General features: G+C 37.4%; 2 protein-coding genes across 4 annotated transcripts; both read right to left on the minus strand.

The window, feature by feature from the left end:
• Positions 1-1574: 1574 nt before the first annotated feature.
• On the minus strand, positions 1575-6805 carry LOC130981972 (pentatricopeptide repeat-containing protein At3g18110, chloroplastic). The gene is made up of 4 exons (XM_057905754.1): positions 3022-6805; positions 2695-2895; positions 2455-2545; positions 1575-2279 (listed from the first exon to the last, which is right to left on the minus strand). Exons 1-4 carry the CDS (start codon positions 6654-6656, stop codon positions 1680-1682), a joined length of 4527 nt encoding a protein of 1508 aa, XP_057761737.1. The 5' UTR covers positions 6657-6805; the 3' UTR covers positions 1575-1679.
• A 413-nt stretch (positions 6806-7218) lies between these two features.
• Positions 7219-16128, minus strand: LOC130981794 (protein PLANT CADMIUM RESISTANCE 10). Of its 3 annotated transcripts, XM_057905499.1 has the most exons (5): positions 15756-16128; positions 14712-14788; positions 9088-9275; positions 8440-8666; positions 7225-7820 (listed from the first exon to the last, which is right to left on the minus strand). In XM_057905499.1, exons 3-5 carry the CDS (start codon positions 9266-9268, stop codon positions 7650-7652), a joined length of 579 nt encoding a protein of 192 aa, XP_057761482.1. In that variant the 5' UTR covers positions 9269-9275; positions 14712-14788; positions 15756-16128; the 3' UTR covers positions 7225-7649. The 3 variants fall into 3 exon arrangements, with proteins under 3 accessions (XP_057761483.1, XP_057761482.1, XP_057761481.1); XM_057905500.1 differs by lacking the exon at positions 14712-14788 and having other exon boundaries at positions 7219-7816; XM_057905498.1 differs by lacking the exon at positions 14712-14788 and having other exon boundaries at positions 7229-7820.
• Between the last annotated feature and the right edge of the window lie 1228 nt (positions 16129-17356).

Below are 17356 nucleotides of genomic sequence, written 5' to 3' on the forward strand. Positions count from 1 at the left end.
ATTCTGGGACACAAACCTCACTCCCTCATGAGTATTACGTATTATCTCACCGTTGCGATACACCACCAAATTTGCAGTTCCCTCCATTATTACACCAACAACAGCCTCAAAGAATCCTCACAACACACTCAAATCTCACTCACTATGGAAAACACTCTCGAGCTCTTCCTTATATAGAGCAGTGCACTTAACACGCCCCCCACGTGCTGCCTGTCTCAACCAATCACGCTTTGACACGTGTCAGAACGCCCCTGCGTGCTGACTCATCATGCCCCCACGTGCTGCACCAGCTGGCCAATCACTCGTCGCCACGTCACCACGCCCCCACGTGCTGACTAACCACGCCCCTGCCACGTCAGCACACCCTTGCGTGCTGCCACGTGCTGCACCTCCTGGCCAATGACATCTGCCACGTCAGCACGCCCCCTGCGTGCTGACTCAGCACGCCCCTTGCGTGCTGCTTACGTGGCTCAACCACAGTCTGCCACCTAGCCTCCATGCCCCCTACGTGTTGAAGGCACCACGCCCCCTGCGTGTTACCCCTTCATCTGACACGTCCATCTATTTGTAATACACATAGTAAGTCCATTTTCATCCAATACACCAAAATATTTCCCATATTTAAATTAATAAGCCTAATGCTGCTTGCTTCCTATCTTTTCTTTGTTCCTTATCAGATCTGCAAACTTAAAACAAATTTAACGAAGTTCTCCCAGACCTTAGGCGAACTACATGAAATTAGTTATACTTTTGCCTTAGCTTTAGGCAAACTTTATACAATCCACTAGATTCACACAGAAAAATTAGTTATAAAGGTTTAAAGTTAACATAATCATACAATAATAGACATCAGACAATAAAAACTTAACAGATTCAATTAAATAACCATATAACAATAAATTAACAGTTAAAGTTTAACATAATCATACAAAAAATATTTTTAACTGTATTTCATAGATAAGATTTATTAGTTTAAAAGATTGCATTTATCCAACTTTTTTGTTGAGATATTTAAAGATTATATTTGACCGTTAAGGTCCTCTAAAAAAAAAATCAATGTATTCGTATTGTTTTTAAATTAAAAATTTTAAATAAACGGATTCTTATTAATTTAATTTTTTTTAATTTAAATAAACGTATTCGCATTTTTTTAAATAATTTTAAAATTAATACAAATAAATTTTAAATTTTAAATAAACATATTTGTATTATTTTTTTGAAGGACGTTAGGCTTAGCGGCTAAATATTACTTTTACGTATTTTAACAAAAAAGATGAATAGACGTAATCTTAGACTAATAACATTACAATGTATATGTATAGGTACATAATATCTAAAGAGACTAATAAATTTTACCTAAAAAATATAGTTAGAAATATCATTTGTATATATATATATATATATTGAGTTCACAACTTAAGTAGCACTAATGGATTCAGTTTCCTAGGGATTAATTTAGAATCTAACAGGAGAACAAGCTTGTGTTAATATGGTGAAGCATTAAGGTTCATGAACTATATATGTGGCGTCAAATTAGGTAATGGATTAGAAAAAAAATAAGCTTGGAATGCTCATCTAAACTTTTATTATTATTAATTGCTATTAATATTTTCAATTAGTGTTGATGTTAGCTAAATGGATATTTGTACAAGATTTAAGATTACAAGTAATGTTTGGCATTACATTGTTTGTTTTTCACTAATAGGAACGAAAGTTCTTTGTTTCCCAATTAAATTGGGTGTCAAAGCTTCCCTAATGTATTTCCTCTTTCTAATCTGCTTAATCTTCTTAATCTTCTTCAGCTTTTTGGGATCAACAATTTGCTTTGCTTTTAGTCTCTCTTTCTCCAATCTTTCTTTCTTTCCATCAGTATAAGCATGAATTGCTTTGTCTCTCTTGTCGTCCGGTAACAAGGCCAATCTGGAAAATTTCTTGGGACTCACTACTTTGAATCTTGAGGTAATGTCCTTGAATGCCGGAACAAGGCCGCGCCTTATGAAGCATCCTTCAATGAGCCGCATGGAGTTTAGATCGGGGAGACCCGGGGCATCTTTTAGCTCGAGATCCAAACAGAACGGCGAGTCTTTCAACCACATTCTTAGAGAGTGAGCCTTGGCTACAAGGACACCGTGTCTTGTCTTGCACGGAAGGAAAGGCGATCCCATTTCCCAAAGGCATGCCTTCAATGTGCTATTGAGTGATACCATGTTGTATTCTGCAGTTCCTGTTATAAGTACAACTGATTTCGGTGACTCTGGATCGCCTTGCAACGAGGCATCCTGCCATGATCATGAAATCGAAACGTCAAGGCAAGATACAAGACAATAAAGGAAACTAAGAATGATGAACATCTTTTTGTGATCACAACAGAAAAAACCATGTATTTAGGAATATGAACTGAGTGAAAATTCATAGATCATTTAGAAAGCAACTTTGAAGGGAAACAGAATTCACCTGCATGTGGTCAAGCCATAAAGTAAGACCAACTAGAGCTGAACCAGCAGATAGTTTTCTAAAATCAGCTCCCCAGTCTCTATCCGCGACTCTGAATTCAATAGAAGCACACAATAAGTAACCTAATAGAGCTTGTAATACTAATCTAGTAAAAGATTACAATTAAGACATACACTTAACTCTCAAAAGTTTATAAATATATCACAGTTGAGAACAATGGAAATGACCTATGATACATACCGAAAGATATCATGGCAATAAATTCTTCTCTTGATTGCCAATTGGAAAACCCATGATGCAGTGGCCCGGAGTTCGAACGCCCACAAGAGATCGACCAGAGCATTGACAAAGTTAAAAGCTGCATCGTCTTCAAGAGGTTCTAGTCTCTCCAGACATTGGTCCACCTCTGCAACACGTGACTCGGATTTTTCTCTTAGAAGCCTACAGAACAATTAGTATATATTAAGTTCACAGCTATGACAAATCAATCTGTATGGCTTCCTCTAAAAGACTAGAATGAAAAACAAAACTTTTGAATGAAAAAACAGCAGAGAATATAACTAGCACCTGATTGGGAGATCAAATCCGGCAGCTTGGAGTGCATTTAAAAGATTAATGGCTTCATTTACTCCCTCGCACAAGCTCGCAGCTCTGATAAAGCACGTCCATATTCGATGGTCTGGTTCTATGGATGCTTCCTTCATCTCTGTGAGCTTCTCGATTCCAGCTTTATAATCTCCTTTTCTCAGATATGCATCAATAACAGAGCTGTAAGGTAGAGTATCAACAACCTGTCCAGATGTTGTCAAGTTTTTCAGGACTTTCTCCGCTTCTTCAGGCTGCCCCGATTGACCATAAGAAACCATAAGTAAATGCATGGTGGCAATAGTGGGCTCTATCCCAGCTTCTTTCATCATAGCCAGAAGACTTTCAGCTTTCCGATGATCCCCGGAAGTCCTATACATTTTCATCATTAAATGATAAAAAGAGCGGTCCATTTTATAACCATTCGATCGAAGCTCTTCAAAAAGTTCCTCTGCTTGTTCAACCAATTGTTGCTTACAAAATGCTGCTGTCAAGCTTCTGTATGTATCCGGCTTAGGTTCTACGCCAAGTCTTCTCATTTCATGCATCAGAGAGATACCTTCTTCTGCTCTATGGTCTCTGCAGTACATTATAATTAATGTATTATATGTTTCCTCATCTGGTTTAAGATCAGCATCTTGAATCTTTTGGTAGATTTTAGCCATGTTTTTAAAATCTTCAATTCCTAAATATAACTTCAATACAGAATTATAAATTTGAAGATCAGGCTTAAATCCTGCCTCTTCCATCTCACATAACATGGCTTCTACATCCCTTACTCTTTTGAACTTGCACATCAATCCAACCATAATTCTGTAGAGATGCATGGTCGGAAAATAACCAGCAGCTTTCATTCCATGGTACACTTTTTGCACCTCGAATAAGTTTCCAGCCTGTGCGAATGCTTCAAGCATCAAAAGAATAGAACTTTTACTCATCTTGAACCCCATGTCTTGCAGCTCTTGGACCACCACGTAAAGCTCATTCAGCCTCCGATCTACAATTAAAGCTTGTAACAGACCATTTATGGAATCTACAGTTGGCGAAGGACCGTCTCTCATCATTGTGTTGAATATAGCTCTAGCGCGCTCATAACAGCCACTTAATGCATAAGCATGAATTAAAGCATTCCAGACCTTTCTATCCACTTTTGAACATCTTTGCCTAATATTTCCCACTAAACTTTCTGCCTTTTGCCATAACTTTAACTTCCCATATGTTTGAATGATAACAATATAGAGAGACGTGTTATCAACGACACTACCTTTGTTTTCGACATGATACAACAAGTGGTGGGCTGTCTCGGGTAATCCAATTCTACAGTAGACAGATACCATACCTTGGTAGAGATATTCAGATGGCACAACACCTCTGAACCTCATGTCACAAAAAATCTGAGAAGCTACATCGAATAGTTCATTCTGCATGCATTCCTGAATCAGAGATTCATACATTGTACAACTTCTGAATAAACCCATTCCTCCTTTACTTCTGTACTCCTCCAAGGCCGCATCAAGCTTTTTAGCCTTGCAAAGTATAATGATGAGTGCTTCAGTGATCATTTGAGTATCGTCTGGAGCATGACCTCTCAAGAATTCAAGTAGTTCACATGCTTCTGAATATCTAGCAGATGAGCTATATGAACCCAAAATAGATAAAAAATTCTCATGATCTAATTCATAGCCATTGCTGATAGAAAGTTTCAACATTTTAGCAGCATCATCATAACACCCTGCATTAACAAGAACGGATGAAATAACTTGTGGACTCATGCCACTGATTTCTTCCATATCTCTAATAACTCTATCAACAACATCACACATATTTTCTCTCACAAGCACTTTTAGCATGACCTCATAGAGGCCATCATCTGGTGTAAAGCCTTCGCGAATCATTTCCTTATACAGTGTCAAAGCCTTTTTAACCTCATTGAATCTAAGAAAGACATCCAACATAACTGAGTATGCTAGACAATCAGCTTTGATTCCTGACCGACGCATGCAATTAAATGTAGCTTCAGCCTCTACTTTCTTTCCAGCCTTTGCATAACCACAAATTAAAGCACTATATGTGTGCAAAGTAGGCTTAACTCCTGCATCCAACATCTCTGACATTACATTTGCAGCTTCGTCGATTTTATTTGCTTTTCCAAGTGAATCAATCAAAACAGTGTAGGTAACTGCATCAGGACTCCTACCAGAAGATTTCATGTCATTGTAAAGCTGCAGCGCCTGATCATGCTTCCCCTGCTTTCCATACATGTGTATAATAGTGTTGTATGTCATCTCATCCTTCCCGAACCCCACTTTTACCATTTCCTCATGAATATCCCTTACTTTTTCAACATTTCCCTCCTTTGAAAAAGCATACAACAGAGAATTATAAGTTACTGCATCAGGGAAAAACCCTTTAGATTCCAATTCTTTAAATAGTTGTTCAGCTTTCCTAGCAAACCCACATCTACCATATACCGAAATCATAGCATTATAAGTCCACAGGTCAGGTTGACAATGGTGGTTCTCCATATCCTTAAAAATCATAGTTGCCTCCTCCAAATTCGACTCCCTTGAGCAAGCACTAATAAGAGTATTATAAGTTATAATGTCTGGTCTAACACCAGACCTCCTAACCTCCTCTAAAAGCTGAAAAGCTAAATTAGGCACCATTGCACCAGATTTCATCCTGGCATTGATCAAAGTATTGAAACTCACCAGGTCCGGCTCGCACCCTCTTTTGCGCATTAAATCGAGCAGTTCCTTTACCTTGTTGAACCTGCCATTCCTGGCATAAACACCCATCATGGCATTGTACACTTGGACTGTATCCTCTATGGACGACTCAGCTCGAATGAAGATTTCAACCGCCAACTCTTCTTGATTAGCCTTTCCCAGCACGGCTAAGATAGTCGCAAGCATCCTCGCATTCGGCGAGTACCAGTGCCTCAAATTCAACCACTCATAGACCTCAAGAGCTCTTTGCCAGCTTGCTTGCCCAACCCATTTTACCACAAAGCAAAAATCCGTGGGCGTCATCTGAACTTTTCGATCATCCAACACATCAGCCACGTACTCCTCAGGCTTCAATGCAAGAATCCTATCAGTCAAGTATTTCACTCTCTCCCTCCAATCCTTTGCTCTCTTCAGTGCCAATTTGTTCATCTTTTTTACCCTATTCCTGCTAGGTCTCCCCAATGTTTCTTGCGCTTCATCGCTCACACCCAAAGGTTCACCAGAATCTGGTCTCTCGGGTCCCTCTACGTGACTTTCTTCCATGGGAGAAGCAACGGGTAACTGGGTCTGTGCAGAAGGGTAAAGTTCGGAGAGCTTCAAGTGGGGCCATCTAATTGAAGGTGATGCTCTGCTATATGTAAACTTGGCACTCTCAACAGTGATACAATCACTGTCATTGCAAGGATTGGGTTCTGAAGAGAAATCGGTATCATTATCAATGATAGTAGCAGCAGAAGAAGAAGTTGAAGCTAGGTAAGGAACAGTCGCAGTGTGCCTTGAAGGAAGGTTGGAAAAAGATGAAGACTTTTTTGAGTCTCTTCGGCGGGGAAGCGAGGATGAGGAGGTTATGGGTGTAATGCTCAGCAGTGCCGAGCCCGACACAGACATGTTCCGGCACGAACAACGTTTGGTGGATGCTAAAGGAAGAAAAGAGATTTGCTTGCTTTGCCGTGTAACATAGCCCTTTTGCGGCGCCGAAGTGTATGCGTTCGAGAAAGAAAGGGAGATAAGAATAAGGAAGGAATAAGAGACTGTTTTGGATTTTTAAGCAGTTTGTGCCTTTCTTTGTACCAACGAAGTGGATGGATAGATATTTTGCTCTGTGGGATTCAGCCCCGACCAATTAGAGAAGGCAAAAAGGTCCATCAATATCTATCTTATGAATTTACTTTTGAATTTGGAAAAGGAATTTACTTTTGAATTTGGAAAAGTACATGTTGAGGAAGTTCAAGCCTCCCATATCTCAAATGATATAATCTTCACATACTCACTTAAGACTTAAGAAGTTGTTCTTTGGTAAAAAAAAAAAAATGTCAGATATTCGTTAATTATTTTTATTCGATTTACTCATACACAGTTAATAATAATTGGATGTTTTGATTCACTAAGTATGCAAAATTATTCTAGTGTTAAAATTTATAAGATAATTTGAGATTGAAGTATTTTTTTTTTTTTAATATTGAGTTTACAATGTCGTTTATAGTGTCATGGCTTCTCTGCTTTTCTCGTTTAACTGTCATTAAAATGCAGTTAATAAGAGACCTTTTTGCGTTCATCAAATGGTGTAACTATGAAATGAGTTTACGTAGCAAATGATACACCCAATTGAGACTTGATTAATTACGCAGCTACACTTCTCTTGCTTAAGGAATTTGGAATAATCCCAACAGCAGGATCAAACAAATTGTAAAAGGTGACATAACTAGGTCCTAAACATACTCAAATATCATTTACAAGTGGGTATTTATTCTTCTAGTTTTCTGTAAGAGAATTGAAAAAGTACAACCGTGGCAATGCGATCATATGCATTATTGTAAGAAGACATGAACTTGTGTTCCGAGTTTGCAACATTTGAATCGCAGAGGGCGGAGGGCAGGGACATTACTGCTCGGAATCCGACTGCATTGTTTGTATAGGTGGGGCTGTCACTACAGCAAGCTTCATGTCGGTCGGTGCACTATCCCCGGATCTTTCGCGGATTTCACGGTACTCTTGACAGATGGCGCACAGATGACAGAAAAAATGGGTAACAAAATCCCCACAGGGTGCTTCCTTCATAAAATGAAAGAATACATTATAGCATTAGAAATTTTAGATTCAGCAATTCTTATAAAGATAATAACAATACATGATAGATTATGACAGAACAAACAGTTAAAAGGAATATGCTTCAGATGAAGAGGCCTATTCAAGGTACCCAGAGGAATTTAATACAAACACCCCTGATTCTAAACCGGAAGTTTTTCAACCAACTCATAGAAGTATGCTACTCCCTTTTGCGTTTATTACGCTTTAACTTTAGTTAATTGTTGAATTCATCGGCACTTGGAAGTACTTGATACTTGCTGTTTGTGAAAAATGGAGACCGGGGTATTTCTTCCTCTTTCCCTACTAACATATCTAAACAGTTCATTTATCCACTAGAAAATCTAAGTGCCTACAGTTTTGAGCTACAAAAATCCAAATTGATCAACCTGCAATTCAGAATTATTTATTAATATTTTACATAAATTTTAGCAAGCATTAACTTGACAAGCTGTATATTGACTGAGTGTAAAACTTGAATTAGAGACTTGAAGACTGAACAGTTTAAAAAGTGATCAAAAGTTTGAAACATAATAAAATGAAAAATCATGTTATAAGAGCTCAATTAAGTTTTCAATATCATTACCGGCAAATCAAACTTTGTCCTTAAGGTCTTGCGGTAGTGACAAGCATAGCACGAAACAAGGCATCCAGGTAGTGCCAAACACAATCCATCAGTTAAAAAGCAGCAGGCTGTATTAACCAAAGACCATAACAGAAAATGTGTAACACATGATCCCAGGAAGGTTCCAGAACCCAGAAACTCAGCATTTTTCCCAAAGAGAAAGCATGGACAAATAAACCCTATAAAGCCTGCACCCATTGTGACATAGAGAAAGTTAAATAACACTTGATACTACACAATTTATATCATACTTTGAAAATGTGGATGTTTAACCAACAACTTTATTCAAATAGGCCATCTTCCTACTTAAGGGGTCTGATCTGATTCCTTTACCTATGTTTTCTGCCTTTTACGTCAAACACTTTAAAACAACGTTGGTTTTAAATATTGATAGCGTTTTTGAGAATTCAACAGACAAAGATAACAAAATATTGTAGATATACAATTGAATTCACTAACAGGATCCACCGAATGATGTCCATAATAAGGTTTCAAATTCCAAATAACAAGGACACAGTGATCAAATTTCCTTAAACATAATTAAGAGGCACCTTTTTAATAATCCCTTGCATTAAATAAGGGTGACAGGTTAAGGAAGTAGTAGCATACAGCTCTGCATATCATCGCAACAGGCACAGATTCCAGAAGACCACTGAGTCTGCATCTGGTTTGATCCATTGCTACTTGCTTGTTGTTCGCCGCTCTTCTGTGGTGTGAGATTCACTGCCTCCGACTCCGATTGGCCCAAAGGTATGTAAGAAGGTGGCACATAACCATGCTGGTTCTTCATATTGTTTCTACAAGAAACAAGTACATAGTTTAAATTCTTCCTCAAACAAAGTTTATGGAACCCTAAGCATGAAGACTGAGTGTTGACTAGATCAAATCAAAATCAGATTCCTAATTCCTTTCTTGAATCTTTTATGTAAATAGAATTAATTATAAATCTTTTCCTTTTTAGGTTTAACTTAATTTTAGGGATTTTATGATTAGAAATCTTTCCTTTATTTTAGGCTAGTATTTTTCCTTTCTTTCCTATTTTCTAGTTATTTCTATTTCTGTAATTCCTCTATAAAGAGGCTGATTCCCTGTACATTTTATAACACAATACATTCAAACACTTCAATTTGGTATCAGAGCAGGATCTCTGCACTGTGCCTCTGATTTATAGCTATGGCTGACAGTTCCTCAGTCATTAATCCTGAACAGAAGGAGAACACCACTCCTACTCCATCAGATTTAAAATCTGAGCAACGGGTACTAGTTAGTGGTGACTCCCATTCAGTTCAGATCACCACATTTCGACTCAATGGGTCAAATTACCTTAGGTGGTCTCAATCAGTTCAGATGTATATCCGTGGAAGAGGGAAGATTGGATATCTCACTGGTGAGCGAAGCCAGCCTAACATCACTGACCCACAATATCATGTGTGGGATACCGAAAATTCCATGGTGATGACATGGCTAGTGAACTCAATGGAGGAGGATATCAGCAGTAACTACATGTACTATACCACAGCCAAAGAATTGTGGGATAGTGTCAAGGAGATGTACTCTGATCTTGGGAATAAATCCCAGATTTATGAACTTATTCTAAAAGCTAGAGAAATTCAACAAGGGAGTGACAATATCACCAAATATTTCCACACATTGAAGCGGGTGTGGCAGGATCTTGACCACTTCAATAACTACAAATGGAATTCAGCCGCTGATGCCAAACACCACCAACAAACAGTGGAAGAAGGGAGGATATTCCAGTTTCTTGCAGGCCTCAACGTGGAGCTAGATGAAGTTCGTGGCAGAATTATTGGAAGAGCAATCCTACCCTCAATTGGAGAAGTATTTGCTGAAGTTAGAAGAGAGGAAACTCGTAGAGCTGTGATGATGGGAAAATGCAAGACTGAACAGACCTCTTTGGAGTCTAATGCACTTTTAGTGGCACCTGCTGCACTTAAAAGTTCATCAAATCAGAAGCACCCCTCCAATCTTTGGTGTGACCACTGCAATAAACCCCGTCACACCCGAGAAACCTGCTAGAAGATTCATGGAAAACCAGCACATCTTAAAGGCAGCAAACCTGGTCCCAAAATATGCTCTACCCCAACTGCTCATGAGGCTGAAAAATCACCATTGAGTAAGGAACAGGTTGAGCAGCTCATAAGGCTGTTAAATTCCAGTTCTGTGTCTAGTACTCCTAGTGGTTCTTTGGCTCAAACAGGTAATTTTAGTATTCCTATGTCCCTTAACTGCACCTCAAACTTGAATGCACCATGGATTGTCGATTCAGGTGCATCTGACCATATGACCAGCCTCTCCCCTTTATTTAAAACTTATTCTCCTTGCTTTGAAAATGAAAAAATTAGAGTTGCTAATGATAGTTTTTCATCTATTGCTGGAAAAGGTACAATTAAACTGTCCAAAAACATTGACCTAAGAAATGTCCTACATGTACCAAAGCTTTCTTGTAATCTTCTCTCTATTAGTAAGATCTGTAAGGATTCCAATTGTGCTGTGACATTCTTTGACACTCATGGTATTTTTCAGGACCGGACTTCGGGGAAGATGATTGGCAGTGCTAAGATGATGGATGGGTTTTATCACTTTGAGGATATTTCGGAGGATAAAATAGCTCAAGGATTTAGTGGTATAAGTTCTATGCCTATAAAGGACCAAATAATTCTCTGGCACAATAGACTAGGACACCCTAGTTTTCCATATCTCAAACATTTGTTTCCAAGTTTGTTTAAAAATATTGATTCTTCCTTACTTAAATGTGAAAGTTGTATTCGTTCAAAAAGCCATAGAGCTCCTTATTACTCTCAACCTTATCATGCATCTAAACCTTTCCACTTGATTCATAGTGATGTATGGGGTCCATCAAAAATAACAACTCAATTTGGAAAAAAATGGTTTGTAACTTTTATCGATGACCACACACGACTATGTTGGATCTATCTCATGCATGAAAAATCTGAGATTTCTAAAATTTTTCAGTATTTTTCAACAATGGTAGAAACACAATTTGACACAAAAATTTCAATATTAAGAAGTGATAATGGCACTGAATACTTTAATAAAAATCTTGGTGAATTTCTTCAAAAGAAAGGTATTCAACATCAATCTACATGCCCCAATACACCCCAACAAAATGGCATTGCTGAAAGGAAGAATAAACACCTTCTTGAAGTAGCACGTGCCATTATGTTTGAGGGTAATGTTCCAAAGTATTTATGGGGAGATGCTGTTCTAACAGCAGCCTATCTCATAAATCGAATGCCCACACGTGTGTTAAATTATTGCACACCGTTGGATACTTTCAAAAAGAATTTTCCAGCATGTAGGTTGCATTCTGACTTACCTTTAAAAGTATTTGGTTGCACTGTGTTTTTACATACACCTTCATATCGAAGTAAACTTGATCCAAGGGCAGAAAAATACATTTTTATTGGCTATTCCCCAAGTCAAAAGGGTTATAAATGTTTCAATCCACACACCAAGAAATTTCATGTAAGTATGGATGTTACTTTTTTGGAACATTAAACCTTTTTTCAAAAGAATTCTCTTCAGGGGGAGAGTCTAAGGGAAGAAAATTTTTTGCATGAACCTTTACCCACTCCTATCTTACATATTGAGGATACAACTTCCACTAATCAAGTAAATTCTGAAACAATTGCAAAACAAAATGTGAAAACCAATTCTGAAATTGTGCCAGAATTAGTTGGAATCCAAACAGGAAAAGAAATACCACAAGAAAAGGAGCTTCGGTGTTATGTTCGGAAATATCCCAAGAAGACTAGAGAACAGCCCATCATCTCTGTACCAACCCAATCTGAAAACCCGGAAGACGGCCCAACTATAGTACTTCAGGAACTTCCAGGTAAATCTGAAATTGTCACTTCTAATAATAATTTGCCAATAGCCCTTAGGAAAGAAACCAGAACCTGCACCAAAAAAATACTCAAAAACAGCACCAACCATCCTATTTCCAATTATGTCTCTTACCAAAATCTCTCTCAAAAACATCGAGCTTTTACTTCTAAAATTACAAATCTGTTTGAGCCTAGGAATATAGAGGAAGCACTAGATGATCCCAACTGGAAATTAGCAGTGATGGAAGAGTGGCATACACTCAAGAAAAATGAAACTTGGGAGATTGTAGATCTGCCACAGAATACAAAATTGGTTGGCTGCAGGTGGGTTTTTACCATCAAGTGCAATGCTGATGGAAGCATAGAGAGGTATAAGGCTAGGTTAGTAACTAGGGGATATACACAAACCTATGGAGTAGACTATCGAGAGACTTTTGCTCAAGTTGCCAAACTCAGTTCTGTGCGGATTCTCTTATCTCTTGCTGCGAATTACAATTGGCCTTTACATCAATTGGATATAAAGAATGCTTTCCTAAATGGGGAACTAGAGGAAGAGGTGTTCATGAAACTTCCACCTGGATTTGAAGCTGAACTAGGGAGGAACAAAGTGTGCAAACTAAAGAAATCTCTCTATGGATTGAAACAATCCCCAAGAGTTTGGTTTGAACGACTTGGAATGGTGGTGAAGGGACTTGGTTATACTCAAAGCCAAGCTGACCATACACTTTTCTATAAGCATTCAGCAGCTAATAAAACTGTCATCTTAATTGTATATGTGGATGACATTATTCTGACAGGTGATGATTTTTGGGAGCTAAAAGACTTAAAGGAGAAGCTTGCCAAAGCATTTGAAATCAAAGAACTTGGCTCATTAAAATACTTCCTTGGAATTGAATTTGCAAGGTCTAAGGAAGGCATTTTTATGAACCAACGAAAGTACATCCTAGATCTTTTAAAAGAGACGGGATTACTTGGTTGTAAAGCTGCTGAAACACCTATAGAGCCCAACTTAAAATTGAAGCCAGCTGAACCAGAAAATGTAATGGACAAAGGGAGATATCAGCGGTTGGTAGGGAGGCTAATCTATTTATCCCATACATGCCCGGATATAGCCTTTGCTGTGAGCATGGTAAGCCAGTTTATGCATTCACCTGGTCAAGAACACATGGATGCTGTCTTTAGAATCCTAAGGTACTTGAAAGGGTTGCCTGGGAAAGGGTTACTCTATAAAAAGCATGGACATCTTCAAGTAGAAGCTTATACAGATGCAGATTGGGCTGGGAATGTCATGGATAGAAGGTCAACATCTGGGTATTGTACTTTTGTTGGCGGAAACCTGGTTAGTTGGAGGAGTAAAATACAGAGTGTTGTGACACGAAGTAGTACAGAAGCTGAGTTTAGAGCAGTGGCTCATGGAATATGTGAAGCACTATGGGTAGAGAAAATCCTACAAGAACTAAAAGTTTCCATTTCTCCACCAATGAGGTTGTATTGTGACAACAAATCTGCAATTTCCATTTCTCATAATCCAGTGTTGCATGATAGAACTAAACATGTTGAAGTTGACAAGCATTTTATCAGGGAAAAGATTGAGAGAGGACAGATTTGCATCTCCTATGTTCCAACTACGGAACAATTAGCAGATGTTCTAACTAAAGGATTACCCAAGAAGACTTTTGATAGCATAATAAGCAAGCTGTCAATGAATGATATCTTCAAGCCAGCTTGAGAGGGAGTGTTGACTAGATCAAATCAAAATCAGATTCCTAATTCCTTTCTTGAATCTTTTATGTAAATAGAATTAATTATAAATCTTTTCCTTTTTAGGTTTAGCTTAATTTTAGGGATTTTATGATTAGAAATCTTTCCTTTATTTTAGGCTAGTATTTTTCCTTTCTTTCCTATTTTCTAGTTATTTCTATTTCTGTAATTCCTCTATAAAGAGGCTGATTCCCTGTACATTTTATAACACAATACATTTAAACACTTCAATTATGAGAAACCATGCTTGCACTCAAATTCCATTAAAAATGGAAAATTAAGAACACAACATTTACAAAAAGTAAAATAGAGCACACAATGTAGTTTAGTGATCATAATGTTAGCACAAAAATAACGAAACAACAATGCATGGACGAATTTTCATTATGATTCCAAATAATACACCAGAACCCGAATCAGATATGTGTTAAAAAATGACCTGAATCGAAAGCGGAAACGCTGGAATCCAGCTGAGACCGAAGAATTGAATGTCAGAAAAAGCGCTTCAAAAATGGGGAACATACAAAACCAAAGGTAGGCTTATAGAGAACAAAATTCGCAAAGCTGAAATTGCATTAGGTTTCATGTGGAGAGCTATCTTACCTCGGGAATAAGGAATTGAAACGCTTTATTGAGTGGGGTCTCAAATCTCAATCTCGAGGGTGTTATTCCTAAAAAATCTACAATGAAAAATTGGCAAATTATTTTTATTTTTTGCTTTCTTGAGCGAAAATGAGAGAAGCTTGTCTGGAACCATAGTTGTCAGAACCGAATCGATGATCGAACTGGTCAAGCTACTGAATCACTAAGTCATTAGTTCAATCAATAAATTATTGGTTCAATCAGTTAATTTGGTCCCACATAAATAAAAAAATATAAAATAATCAATAGAACCTATATAAACACGGACAAACAATAACACTATAAGCAGACTTAATAATTGGATTTGAATTTCAAACTTAAAAACTATGAATAGATCTTGAACCATATGTATAATATTCAGAACAATCAGGAACACACATTCACTTGAATATCCAACTATCTACTAACAACAGATTTCTTACCAGCTTCTTGGACCACCAACTTAAAATTTCATCAACAAAATTGCATAAAAGGAACATAAAAAACCAACAACTACATAAAACAAGTCAACCCTAAACAGCATCAATCAACCCTAAACAGTAACAATCATGAAAAAAACAGCCACAATCATGAAAACAACAACAAAAATCAACCATTAACCATTTAAACCTAATCACCTAAATCATGAATTGAACTAATAAGCAATTCGTTGTACTACTTTTGCTTTCAATGGTTTCCAATTTGGAAACTTGTTCTTCCTTTGCTTAATTTTGATGTATGCTTTTGTTTTGATTGCTAAGTTGATTAAATTTCTGTTTGATGATGCATCTTGCAGTAACAAAATTATACACTTTCGGCAATAATTGTTACAAAACCAGTGCTTTATGTAGAAATATATTTGTAGAAACAGAATCGGTTTTATCTTTGTTTTCTTCAACTAAAACTACGTTTTCTTTTGTGATACACTCACAAATTCAGATATGGTTATAGATTTTGCAGGAGAAGCACACTCACAAAATTAATAGAGAATAATTAAAAATAAATAAATAAATAAAAATAACTCACCTCAGGAGGGACGGAAGCTGAGGAAGATCCGCGTAGGATCTGAGCCGAGAGAGAGAGAGAGAGAGAGAGAGAATGAAGCTGCTGCAGATCTGAGAGCGTTGTGTTTCGCTGTTTTGACGGCTTCGCTCAAACCACAAAGAAGGAATGGAGTGAAACAGTGAAGGCGAGGTGACGCAGTGAAGGCACAGGGACGACGCTACGCGTACGAAGGAGACAGACGCAGACAGCAGTGAAGGCGCAGGAGCTGGCAGACGCAGACGCACCGGCGACCGTGCGGTGAGAGGAGAAGGTTGATGCGCCGCGTTCTCCCCTTTGGCCCGTTTCAGACTTTCAGAGTTAGAGAGTGGATTGGGGAGGGGGATCCTTAGCTGGGATTACGTTTGTTTTTTTAATTGAACCGGTCCGGATTTTTCAAACCAGCCAATTCACGTGGTTTTACAATTATGCCATGGTCGGTTCACTGGTTTTTCAATTCGACTGGCCGGATCGGTCCGTTTTTATAACTATGTCCGGACTCCGGAGCTATTGGGAGAGAAGAAGCAGAGCTGCAACTTGATCCGAAGAAGCATGTTTTAATTGGGCCCGCCCAAATAAGTAAATTCAATAGCCCAACAAAAAGGTAAATCTTATTGGGCAATATTGTTGTCTTTTTTTGTGTTCTAATAGAACCCCTTCATAAACTCCAAAATTCTGAAAATCAAACCGTTCTACCTATTAGAGGCAGAGGCATTGCACCACTGGCCAATATGTTGGCCTCATAAAAGCCAAATCCCAGCTTCGAATTCCAGCTATGGCTGGATAGTGATGGAATCTAGAGGTGGCAAAGTGGGTCGGTCCGCCCCAACCCGTCCCATCCCGCGAAGGCCCGCCTTATAAACGGGGCGGACCAGCCCGCTCCGCCAACTAAAATGGATTTAAAATGCTAGCCCGCCTCGTTTTATGGCGGATTGGCAGGTTGGCGGGCTAGCCCACTTGACTCTTTTTTTTTTAAAATAAAAATCATTAAAATTAATTCAAAAATAATAATTAAAAAATCAAATACAAATAAAAAGAACTGTTCTACCTATTTATTAATTTATCAGAATTTGAATTTCTTAAATTTTGAATTTCAATTTAAAATTTTAATTATATTTTAATCGTAATAATTAAATTATAACAAAAAATTATATAAAATTATAAATAAATATACAAAAATATAAATATATGTTAACATAAATTTTAAAAATATATAAATTAAAAAATATAAAATTAACTAAAATTTTATAATGGCCAATGAGTTATAGCTCAAATAGTAGTCTCTTCATACTCACTTAAGAAGTCGCAAATTCAAGCCTTTCTATTTTTAGTAAAAAAAATTAAATTATTATAATGTCGTATAAGTATAACATAAAAATTTGAAAAAAATATCTTTTGAATAAAAAAAATCTCATGTTGACCTAAAAGCAAAGACAAAGAACTAACTTAAAGTGGTTGGTAACAAATAAACAAATAAATAAAAGTACTAATAAAGAGAACAAAATTTAACTCACAATTTATTATTTTAGTTTAGATCTTTAAAATTAATTCGTAATACTACTTTTGTTTTAAAAAAAGATAAAAAC

This window comes from Arachis stenosperma, chromosome 5, assembly GCF_014773155.1.
Source record: "Arachis stenosperma cultivar V10309 chromosome 5, arast.V10309.gnm1.PFL2, whole genome shotgun sequence".
In the NCBI taxonomy this organism is placed as follows: domain Eukaryota; kingdom Viridiplantae; phylum Streptophyta; class Magnoliopsida; order Fabales; family Fabaceae; genus Arachis; species Arachis stenosperma.

Bases quoted from the DNA above. Each gene is read 5' to 3' on its own strand.
- LOC130981972 (XM_057905754.1), bottom strand. From the start codon at position 6,656: ATGTCTGTGTCGGGCTCGGCACTGCTGAGCATTACACCCATAACCTCC. The intron at 2,896-3,021 runs GTGCTAGTTATA...ATTGTTCTGTAG, and splicing joins GGATTTGATCTCCCAATCAG to GCTTCTAAGAGAAAAATCCG. The intron at 2,280-2,454 runs GTGAATTCTGTT...TGATCATGGCAG, and splicing joins TATGGCTTGACCACATGCAG to GATGCCTCGTTGCAAGGCGA.
- LOC130981794 (XM_057905499.1), bottom strand. From the start codon at position 9,268: ATGAAGAACCAGCATGGTTATGTGCCACCTTCTTACATACCTTTGGGC. The intron at 8,667-9,087 runs GTATGCTACTAC...CAATGGGTGCAG, and splicing joins TTGCGATGATATGCAGAGCT to GCTTTATAGGGTTTATTTGT. The intron at 7,821-8,439 runs GTAATGATATTG...CATTTTATGAAG, and splicing joins GGACAAAGTTTGATTTGCCG to GAAGCACCCTGTGGGGATTT.